General features: G+C 42.7%; 1 protein-coding gene across 2 annotated transcripts in view; it reads right to left on the reverse strand.

The window, feature by feature from the left end:
* CLRN1 (clarin 1) overlaps positions 1 to 11,290 on the reverse strand; it is a 37,914-nt gene extending 26,624 nt beyond the window's left edge. For both annotated transcript variants that reach the window (XM_024769137.1, XM_024769136.1), the window contains exon 1: positions 11,038 to 11,290. In XM_024769137.1, coding sequence (XP_024624905.1) covers positions 11,038 to 11,290 — 253 coding nt within the window. The remainder of the gene's footprint in view (positions 1 to 11,037) is intronic.
* Positions 11,291 to 11,601: the final 311 nt, after the last annotated feature.

Below are 11,601 nucleotides of genomic sequence, written 5' to 3' on the forward strand. Positions count from 1 at the left end.
CCATGGCTCACGGGCCCAGCCGCTCCGCGGCATGTGGGATCTTCCTGGATCGGGGCACGACCCCGCGTCCCCTACATCGGCAGGCGGACTCTCAACCACTGCGCCACCAGGGAAGCCCCAAGGACCTCCCTTCTTAAAGGAGGACCACTCCATCAAGACTGCTTTAGCAAAGGTCCCCCATGATCGTCTGTAAGAGTCACAGGGCTATCTTCGTTGTCTCGCACGCGATGCCTCTGTGGTGGTCAGGACTGTTGACCATCGCTTTCTGGTTGAAGGTTGCTCCTCCCACGGTTCCCCCTCAGCCAGTTCCCTCCCAGCTCACTGATCATCCCCTCTCAGTCTCCTTCTCAAGTCCCTCCTCCTCTACGCGGAAATATTGGTCTTTTCCAGAACACATCTTCTTTTGCCTTCTCATTCGATTCCCCTCTCTGGGAAGCCTCCTCTTCAGCTGTAGCTCCAGCTGCCACCTCCAATCTGCCAATTCCCGGCACTGTGCCTCCGCCCCAGCCTCGCTCATGACCTCCAGATCTGCGTAACTGATGGATGTCTCTTGTTGCTGGCCCATAAGTGAACCTCATTAAACATGACACAAAGTAATTTCATCTTCTCTTTAAATTTTCCCCTTCTGTATTTAGCTTGGTGGATCATCACAACCGTCCCTCCAGAGGAAATCTGGGGTTCATCCTCTGTCACCAAGTCCTGTTGATTTGTTTTTGGTTTTTTTTTTTTTTTTTGAGGAACACGGGCCTCTCACCATTGTGGCTTCTCCCGTTGCGGAGCACAGGCTCCAGACGTGCAGGCTCAGCGGCCATGGCTCACGGGCTCAGCTGCTCTGCGACATGTGGGATCTTCCCGGACCGGGGCACGAACCCGTGTCCCCTGCATCGGCAGGCGGACTCCCAACCACTGCAGTCCTGTTGATTTTTCTTCTGATTATCTTGGAAATATTTGCTCCCCTTTCCAGCCCTCTGACAGTGCTTTGGTTTGGACCTCCAAATCTTGGAGGAGCCTTCTGACTATCCTCCCCACCTCTCTTTTGGTCTTCCAATCCGTCTTCTGTCCTGACACATACCTGCTAAACATCTTTAAAGGGTCTCCCAATGCCCACAGGATAAAGCTAACTGCTTCCGGTCCGCGAAGTCCCTCACGTCCTGGTCCCTGCTCCCTCTCCAGCCTTACCTTCCTCTTCCACCTGTCTCTCACACACCCTCTGCACTCTGGCCACGGTAGGCTCTTCATACCTTGGCCCATGCTGTTCCTTTGCTCAGATTGGCCTCTTCAATGCCAGTTAGTGAAATCTAACTCTAATGCTTCCTTTCCTCTGATTTCTCTGTGCCTTGCCCTGACAGAGAGTAATTCTCCTTCTTTGAGCTTTCTGAACAACAGCATTCATGGTGATGGTAAAGGGTGCTATTCCCCCATCCATAATTCTGGTTCTTCCCCATTCTGTTCTCATGATAGGATTGCACGTTTTGGCCCCTTTGGAGGCCCCATGTAACAACCTTGGCCAAGAAAATATAAGTGGAAGTGGCATGTGTCAGTTCCGGGTCGGAGAATTTAGTTGCCAGTGTGAGAGCCTCCACAGCTCTTTGTTGCAACAACTGGTGACATTCCGGAAGGTGGCTGCATCCTGAAACAGATCTATAGCTAATCTCTGACGAATACATACTGTGAGCAAGAAATCAATCTTTGTTGGTTTTTTTTTTTTTTTGGCCGCACTGCGCAGCTTGTGGGATCTCAGTTCCCCGACCAGGGATTGAACCCGGGCCATGGCAGTGAAAGCCTGGAATCCTAACCACTAGGCCACCAGGGAACTCCCATTCTTTGTTGATTTAAACCTATAACATTTGGACATGTTTGTTATTAAAACACAACCTAGCCCTTCTTGACTGAGGAACCTGTACAGCTCTTATAAGTGGTCAGTTATTTAAAAACACAAATGCTAGATTCTTAGTTGTTTCTCTTATTCCCTGTGTGTCCTCAGAGTCTAGAAGAACACTTGAGCACATAGCACCAATGATCTTTTTGTGGGGGATGAGAGGGATGAGGGCACATATACTCTAACTTACAAAGAATTTGTGTTTTACATGTGAGGTTACACTGTTTTCAGTAGATCATTGGAAAGTAATAAGATTAAAAAAAACTTTTTACTAACTGCTAAGTATGTTCTTTTATTACTTGCCATTAATCCATGTTTTATTTGATTGCTATAAATGTATGACTTTCATTTCACTTGCCTTAAAATTTATTTTATTTCTATCTCCTGGGTTCTTCTGTTATATTTTATCCTGAAACTTTGTTCTCTTTTTATCTCTTACTGATTCCAGTCTAGCAGTCGTATCTTTCATCCTGCAATTCTTAAAACAGGAATCAGTAAACCCGGTCTAAACCTATGTTTAGGCACTAACCAAGACTATGAGATGGTTAGAATATCATGCATGACCAAAGCAAGAAGGGCGGGGAGCTGGTGGGAAGAGAGAAAAATAGCCAGGCATTAACCAAAGGACAAAATGGCAGGTTTGGAAAAGCACAGCTTCTGGAATTAGGCAAGTCTGAGATTAATCTGTTTTTTCCATTTACTGCTCATGGGGGCCTCTGCTACCTCAGCTCCCTTACCTGTAAATGTGGGTGGTAACAGAAATAAGTCACAGAATTTTTGAGAGACACAGTGAGATCATTTATGTGGGAGCTCTTTGTAAATTTTACGTAAGCACTTAAATATTTTTTAACATGACAAGAATGGCAGAAGAGTTGTAGTTCCACCAAGAGCGGTGGATGTAAGAACTCAGTGCGGTGAGAGTGCTGGCATTTTCAAGTCTCAACCTTGATCACTGGGAGGAAAAGGAGTTATTTGGCCCACAGGTGGGGTCATATCTGTACATTAGGACCTAAGATCCTCCCAGACGAGCCCTTAGCTTACATGGAAGTCAGGCAAACTATCTTGTAGCTCAGAGTTTTGTTTTGTTTTTTTTTCCTGACCTGGTGGGTGACTATTGCTGTACGTAATCCAAGAACTTTGGGTTTAGAGTTAATCACTTATTTGCTACCTGTCACACACTCCCCTCAGTGTCTGATCTACTGTTCCCGTTCTCGCTTGGAAACAATACTAAATACTGCTTCTCCTCACTGCCCTCATTCTGGTGACCTGCGCAGCCCCAACACTGAGGGCTTCTGACTCTTGGCCTCACCTGATTCTACCTGTTTTGCCGTCATCCACCGCAATAGTTCTCAACCGTGGCTACACATTAGAATCACTTGGGGAGCTTCTAAACCATCCAGTGCTCAGGTCCCACCTCCAGAGATCCTGATTCAATTGGTCTGGGGTGGAGCCTTGGCATCAGTAGTTTTCAAGACTCCCTGGGTGATTCTAAATCACAGCCAGGGTTACAGACCACTGATCTAATGGTTTAGGTCGCATCAACCCTATTTGTCTTCATCTGGCTAGATGTCAACTGCAGGTAACACCATCTGTGAAGCTCTCAGAATGAAAACAGCCCCTCTGATAAGGATGTTAGCAATGGTGCCGCCACTTCTTCCCAGATTAAAGCCGTGATGGTAGCTTCAGAGGTCCTGTTTTTCTTCTCAACTTGTCCTTCACATAAAAGGTAGGTTTCAAAAAGAAGTTGTATTTGGCCCCTTGGTGCTCAGCTATTCATTTTCTTGAAAGGGAATAAGGAGGAAGATTTCTTTTCTTCTTACAGAAATGCTCTTGATCTGACTTTCCCCTCAGCCCATCTGCCGCTAGTCATTATGAAAATCCAGTAAAAGACATTCCCTGACATAAACTCAATGCATTCATCTCCCTTAATATCACCCCTAGTCGCACACCCAGGTATTGAGCCAGGCTTCTGATGGCTACGTGGTCAGGGAGAATGAAATCCATGACCCCAGCGCTTAAAAGGAGGAGACATGATGATATGATAGAAGCATTTAAAATACAGTTTTCTTGGTACCGCGCCTGAATTTCTCTGAGCTGAACTGTATCTACCTGACTCCAGCCTATTGGAAGCAGCCCCATTAGTGAGTCTTAATCACCCACAGTGGCCGAGGGACAGCAGATGCTTTGGTGCATCTGTGTCTCTGATAACAGAACCCATTTAACTGCTCTGAATCCATGGGGTATGATTACATTGGGGTAATAACTCCCAAGAATGGCTTTGCCACAGTTATAACATGCTGAGAGGGAGCGGAATACAAATCCTGCATAAACTCGTCTGCCAGGTACAGTCAGCTGTTCGTCAGTGCTATCATACCTGTAATAAAAGAGCGTCACACCACAGCCAGTCTGGGCGTTCAGCTGCTTGACTAGACGAAAGGCACATTTGTCATTGTTTAATTTAGATGAGTTTTGTTTTTAAAAGAAATATGCCGTTAGCTTTATGAGAACCCCGATATAGTTCAGAGATTAAAATGAGGTTTTATTTTTCATCTTTTGAAAAAAGAGATCTGGGTTTATACTCATTCTATCCCATCTATCCCACTGATTCCTCATTTAAAAAGTATCCGTTTTTTGTAGTGAATCAAATGTACCTGCATTTTTGTTTGGTTTTTTATTTACATCCCTGCCTCTGTTTTGAAACTGTTCATGTCACCTCGGGAAGGAGCCTGCCATTTTCGTCATTGCTGTGGTGAAATGTTTATTGTAGTCCAAGTAGCTAACTTTGAAGATCATACCGTGTAGATTTTCGTTGGCAGAGATTTTTAACTCAGCTAACCACATGTGCGGTCAGATATCTCTGCCTTCAACGTAAACTATCAACGTCGAGGTGATATAATTACGTAACCCATGTGACCTGCTCAACCTAGATTCTTTTTTTTTTTTTTTTTCCACCTGAATTCTTTTTTTTTTTTTTTTTTTTTTTTTTCTTTTTTTTACGCGGGCCTCTCACTGTTGTGGCCCCTTCCGGACGTGCAGCCTCAGCGGCCATGGCTCGCGGGCCCAGCCGCTCCGCGGCATGTGGGATCTTCCCGGACCGGGGCACGAACCCATGTCCGCTGCATCGGCAGGCGGACTCTCAACCACTGCGCCATCAGGGAAGCCCTCAACCTAGATTCTTAAACAGGCTTGGCTTGACAGTTTTACTTTCCAAAGGTCAATGATTGGGACTGAGATATCAGGGCCACTGAAATGTGAAATAAAGAGAAAATGAATGAATTCAAATCTTAAGGCCAAGTACCATCACCTGGTCATATGAGAACTAGCTCTTGTGAAGCACCAACATAATTGTTTCTCATCTTTGAGGTTTTTTTTTTTTAAATTGAAGTATAGTTGACTTACAATATTATATTAATTTCATGTGTACAACATAGTAATTTGATCTTTTTATAGATTATACTGCAAAGTTATAAAATATTGACTATATTTCCTGTGTTGTATATTACATCCTTATAACTATTTATTTTATAACTGGGAATTTGTACCCCTTCATCCCCTTCCCCTACTTTGCCTGCCCCACCCAACTCCCGTCTGCTAACCACTAGTTTGTTCTCTGTATCTGTAGGTCTGTTTCTGTTTTGTTATGTTTGTATTTTGTAATTCACCGCATATAATTGAAAACACACGGTATTTGTCTTTCTCTGTGTGACATTTTACTAAGTATAACACCCTCCAGTTTGATCCACGTTGTCACGAGTGGCAAGACTTCATTCTTTTTATGGCTGAGTAATATTCCATTGTATATATAAAACGTATCTTTTTTATCCATTCATCTGCTGATGGATACTTTGTTTCTATATCTTGGCTGTTATAAATGATGCTGCTATGAACATAGGGATGTGTATATCTTTTTGAATTAGCGTTTTTGCTTTCTTGGATAAATATCTCGGTGTGGAATTGCTGGATCATGTGGTAGTCCTATTTTTAATTTTTTGAGGAACCTCCGTAGTATACTGGGTAGTGGGTATACCAATTTACGTTCCCACCAACAGTGCACAAAGGTTCCTTTTTCTCCACACCCTCACCAGCCCAACATAATATTTTAAATAGGTGGTGAAACTGAGTCCTACTCTTACATCGTCCTCAACTCTTTGCATCCTTTTTTGCGTATTGTAAGGAGACAGACTGTGGCAGAGGAACGAGCAGATCAAGAATTTCAGTCCTAGGTCTGCTACCTACTAGGTCTGTGTCTTTGGGAAGGTTTTGTGATCTCTCTGAGTTTCCAGTTTCTATATTTGTTCAAGAGAAGTAGCATCATAACACCTCCCATGTAAGGGTTGGAGTCCATATCTGCAAAATGCCTGGCACCCGTGAGACACCCAATAATCGGGCAGCTGAAATTAGTATTTTTGTCTTTTGGATTTTCTGAAAGTCCTTGGGGATGATGAGTCACCCTGAGAGACCAAAAGAGAAGGCAGAGCAGCAAATTGTGAGGACAGTTTAGGAGTCATCCTCCAACAGGTAAAGTTCACACTCCAGGGTTAAGTTCTGGAAGTTCCACTGAGGACCTGCCACACAGAGCCTCAGAAGCAGCCCCGTCACGTCAGCCTCTACTTCATCTCTCAGGAAAGCCCAGGTCAATGGCTTTACTGTCTGTTAGAGTGGAGGGTAATTTAAAGGGAAGGAAGGTGTGTGTGTGTGTGTGTGTGTGTGTGTGTGTGTGTGTGTACACATATATGCAAAATTACAATTGTCAAAGAAGGCTGATTTTGTGGATTATTTTTCTGGTAAGGATATTAGAGGTAGTTGTTAGGGAGGAGAGAGAAACAAACGTTCTTGTCCTGTACTAGCCAAGGAGAGCCAGAAGTTCCTTTTCTCAAAAACACCTTTTCCATATTTCTCGCTAATTTGAGGATAATTTCTGCTTAAGTTCTGCCTTTGGGTAAAGAATACCTGTGGAGTGTTAAATATACTAGTCACTCCTCATTTCTTGCCATTACCAGTTCAGGAAAGAGGAGTTTTTCAGTGAGAATGGAAGAGGAGTTTCTAGGAAAAATGAAAGAAAAAAATGGAAGCAAGTAGGACAGCCTCTCCCTGCCTTTTGATTTTCTCCCTTTTTTTTGCTTTCTCAATAATTGTCTCTTAATTACTTGAGTGTTTATGGCTGTTCCTGCTCTTTGGAACCCATTAACCCATTTCCTTAGAATTCCAGAATTCCCCATTTTTCATTTTCTCCTTCTTTAACCTGCAATTTTCTACACAAAAAGTAAAAGGTTATGACAGGGGGTAAAAAAAAAGAAGCATTCACTTTGATAATGAAATTCATCTGGGTCCTAATAAATGGCAGGTATCTCAGAATACTTCACTTTAAAAATCAGGAGCTTTGAAAATGAAAGAGCAAAGGCACACAAAACTCACCACTTCTAATGATGGTGGCTAAAATCTGTCAGTGGGGGTTTCGAGCAACTGAAGCTAGAAGAGTCATGCAAATTTAAAGCTGGAAGGGCCTTGTCTAGAACAGCCAGCCCCTTGTTATACAGATCATAGAGTGTTTGAACTGGAAGAGACATTAGAAATAGCCTAGTTTCACCTTCCATTTTGTAGATGCAAGAACTGAAAACCAACGAAGTGACATAATTTGCTGGAAGTCTAACCTCCAGCGAGTGGAAAATTGCATCGCAAATTGCTTAAACATTTACTAAGTACCCCTTTGTGACAGACGTCATGCTAGGTCCTGGTTTGAGGGAGAAACGGGATGGTTTGAGGGATACACATCCCCTTGCCTTCTTGGGGCTCCAGTTCTCCTTGCAGTGAAACACACATCCTCAAACACTTTCAGTACAAGGTGATTTGAAATAACAGAGTGAACATTAAGGTCTGGAAAGGATATAACTGTGAGAATTTGGCTTTCCCCTTCATGCTAGTGTTTCCTAAACATTACGATCCGCTATCCCACTAATCACTTTTTCCCCCCAATGGGAGGAAAACAGCATCACTATTAGCTGGACTGTTTCAATGGGTGAGTGAGACTAGACAGTAGCCCCTCCCCCACACCCCGAGGTAAAAGGCCAGAGGGGCCCTGCATGCTGGGTGACACAGTACAGGTGGCTTCCCACCAGGTAGTCTTCCTCAAACTCAATAGGTGTCCCTCCTACCTGCGCTGTGCCTGCTTCCACACAGGCGGTGCGCTAAGGAAGAGGGGAGAGATAGGCATTGTTACTAGAAGGAGGTACGTCAAAGACCTTTGCAGCTGTGCCACGTGTAGGTAGGGTGATGGGAGAGATGCAAGTAGATCACTTGGAACAGGTGGGAACAGCAGGAGACAGGAGTCACACTTGCAGGGGACCATGGAGACAGAGTGCCAACTCTCAGTGTTGGTCACAGAGACCCTGAATCCCAACTATTCTACCCCAGAATATGTTTGAGAAGCCACCTGCTTGCTCACCGAAGTAGTTTCAACATTCCCTCTGCGGTCTGGGTCATATGCCTCATTTGGTCAAGAAACTCTGCTTCTCTAAAACGTGAAGTCAGCTAAATTTCTTCTAAGCTTTTTCCAAATTTTCCATCATAAGGTCCAAGATGCTTTAGAAAGTATGACTCAGGTTGCGAGCTGTGATACGTGATTGGTTAAATTTTATTTTTCACATGTCAAAAAAAATATTCCATATGTTTTCCCCAGCTCATTGAACTGTCTTGGCAGTGAAGAGATCAGAGTGTCTAGGAATGATTGACACCATATGATTCTTGGGTATCATATTTTGATGACGCTCTGCACTGTTTCAAACCAAAACAGAAACACACCCACACACCCTGCGCTCAAAAGCCAGTACTTTTTGTCTTGATGACTACATTTAGAGTTTAAACATCATCATTAAAATTTTACGGGTGACATATCAGGAAAAACTAAGCCGACCAAGTTGTGTTGCCTAGAAAGAAAAACAGTCCTTCATTATAATGAATGAAATTGTGTGCTAGGTATGAAGGCTAGTGACCTCTAGAAGATGAATCACCGACCCATAAATGGATGAGAATCAGCCAGAGTAAACGAGGCAGAAGTTTTCCCAGCACAATTGTGCATGCTGGCAGGGAAGATGTTTGTTATAATTAAAAGAGATAGAATGGTCAATAGGGAACATTTAATAGGAACAAATATGACAACATCACCTAACTATTTCTCTGGTCCATTCTTCATCCTCACGTTATACCATACATCTGGGTTTTAAGAGTGACACATACATTGCACATAAAAATAACACACATCAACTTGTACAGCAGAACCAAGCAGAAATTCATTTAGAATAAGGACACTGTCAATGCCCGATTTATTCAGAGTAAACCTCCAACTAAATCTGCACTGTCCAATGCAAGATTTTCTTCACTAGGCTGGGGAAAATGTTCAGAGTATCATGGGGACTAATGCAATCCTGTGAGATAGGCTAGGGTGCTGTTTAAACCCCACCAGCTCTGTGAGTCTTCACAGAAAGCAAAGGGGCACCTGATTAGAACAACTTCATTACAGACAGGGCCGGCGTAGGACACAGCCTTAAAAAATCCTTCATTGAACCAGAGAGGACTGTGGCCCTGTGAGGATTAAATGAGACAAGATATGCATAGCGCTTACTGTGAAGTAAGTGTTTAGAAGACATATTGTTTTGGAACACGTCCTGTGCTATGAGTAAAGTTTATCTTCATTTCACTGTACAAAATGCAGAGGCTCCAGAAAAATCCCCTGTAGGCTCCCTGCTTTTGTCTAAGTTCATTTGTGAGAAGCTTTACTCACACTTTAGCTGCCAATGACTCATGGTTAAATCGTTTCACTCATCTCTTTTCCTTTTTTGTTTTTTAATACAGTTGCAAATCACGTGACATTCTGCTTTGTTCTTTTTTCCCCCCTAAGGGAAGCTAAGCAACTCTAAGAGCCCCATTACCTTAATGAACTAAAGCCATGCAGTGAAAAGGGTGGGTATCCACTTCATCAAATCTAGTAGGTGATAATTTCTTGAAAAGCTGAAGACTAATTCTTGGGGATTTTCTGGAGCCCTATGCAAATTCATATCACTTAACAGCCTGTGTGAGTTGAAGGTTGGTGTCCAGTGACTGCTAAGAAATTGTCAAGAATGTTGCAGAGATATAAATAGGCCAGCACTGAAATTTAATTAGACACTGCATACGTTAATAATAAATTCAATTAATTTAGCCTTCTACCTATGCTAGAAAAAAAATACCCAGGCAACATAATAATTCATTTTAAATGCCTCAGTTGGTAACCTCCTTTCCTGAAGAGTGATTTATGCAGTAATTTCCTGGCTGTGTCGTCATAAGATTGTTCCAAACCAGCCCTTTTGAAATAATCATAATTTCTGAATGTGCACTAGGAGAGATATAACAAATGACTTTTTATTAATTTTCATTTAATGAGTTGCCTATTCACATGGTAATTTTTAAAAAATTCTCTTCTTAAGATAAACACGTTGTAAATACTACAGGTAACGCTTCCATTTCACAAATATCGCGACAGGAAAATCTGTCTCATATTCTGTACGTGATTCGAAGGTTAATCAGTGGCAAATTTTCTATCCTAAATAGGCTTCTAATTCTTTCTCAGTTAGCACAGCATATCATTTTAAATTTCTATAGTCAAATGATCCAAATTGGGTAAGGAAAAAAAAAAAAAAAAAGAATATTTTTCAACTGCAAAGCTCCTAGGAGGGAAAATAAGGGTGTAGACAGGAAACAAAGTTCTGTGCAAGGGGGAAAAGCAGTTGGATAAGGAGCCCATGACACTGGTTCTTTTTTAAAGAACAAAACCAAGATCATCTCTTACAGCTTTCCTGTTGCACAAGTTCCTCCCTTTTAAAAACGGAGCCCATAATTTCTTACATAAATATTAATATTTAAGAATTTTAATTGCTTGTCTTTTCAAAAAGTTTAATTCCCTGGCAACTCATGAACTATAAGTTGTCATAAGAAAAATAGCAAGAATGAAATAATAAAAACGAGGAAGAAGAAACTATCCAGAAGAGACCTGGGTATTTCAAGTAGTTCATACCTGTTTAAAAAGTCCTGCAATAGACAGGGCCAGGCTCTTCAAAATAATTTCTTGCAACACTTGGAAGAGTTTGCCTAAAGTATTAAATAATTCAAATGCAATAGTTACTTACATGAGAACCGAAAGGGCCTTGCTCCCAGCCCGCACTGCCTCACGCCCTCTCCATGGAAAAGCCCGTACTGCATCTCGCCCATGAACTTGTCCAGCTCCTGCCCCGAGGCATTGACGAGCAGAGCCCCAGTTTTGCAGAAGAAGGTGGCTTTGATCCACAAAGGTGTCCCCAGGGCTGCCACAGCTCCAAGGGCACACACAAAGCTTAACATCCCAGCCATGCAAAAAATGACTTTCTTCTGTTGGCTTGGCATGATGAGAAATGGCTCTTGTGAGGGTGAGGTTCAAAAACCAGACCTTTGTGACCGATGAGAAGTGACTGCCCCTTTGACTGCATTTATTATGGAAGGTGAACAGACAGAACCCCGCTGAAAAGGCAACTTCACCATCGACGGTGTTTCTCACCAGGTTAAATGTCAGAACGCCAGGAAGAAGGTGGCTTCATCACGCGTACTTGTTTTTTTTCTCCTTTTCTGCTGCTGCTTCTAATTTGAAATCTTTGGACTAAGCATCTGTAAAATAAAACTCTTTCAAACTGCCTTCAAGTATCTCCTCTTGTGTCCCT

This window comes from Neophocaena asiaeorientalis, unplaced genomic scaffold, assembly GCF_003031525.2.
Source record: "Neophocaena asiaeorientalis asiaeorientalis breed wild unplaced genomic scaffold, Neophocaena_asiaeorientalis_V1.1 scaffold118, whole genome shotgun sequence".
Classification (NCBI taxonomy): domain Eukaryota; kingdom Metazoa; phylum Chordata; class Mammalia; order Artiodactyla; family Phocoenidae; genus Neophocaena; species Neophocaena asiaeorientalis.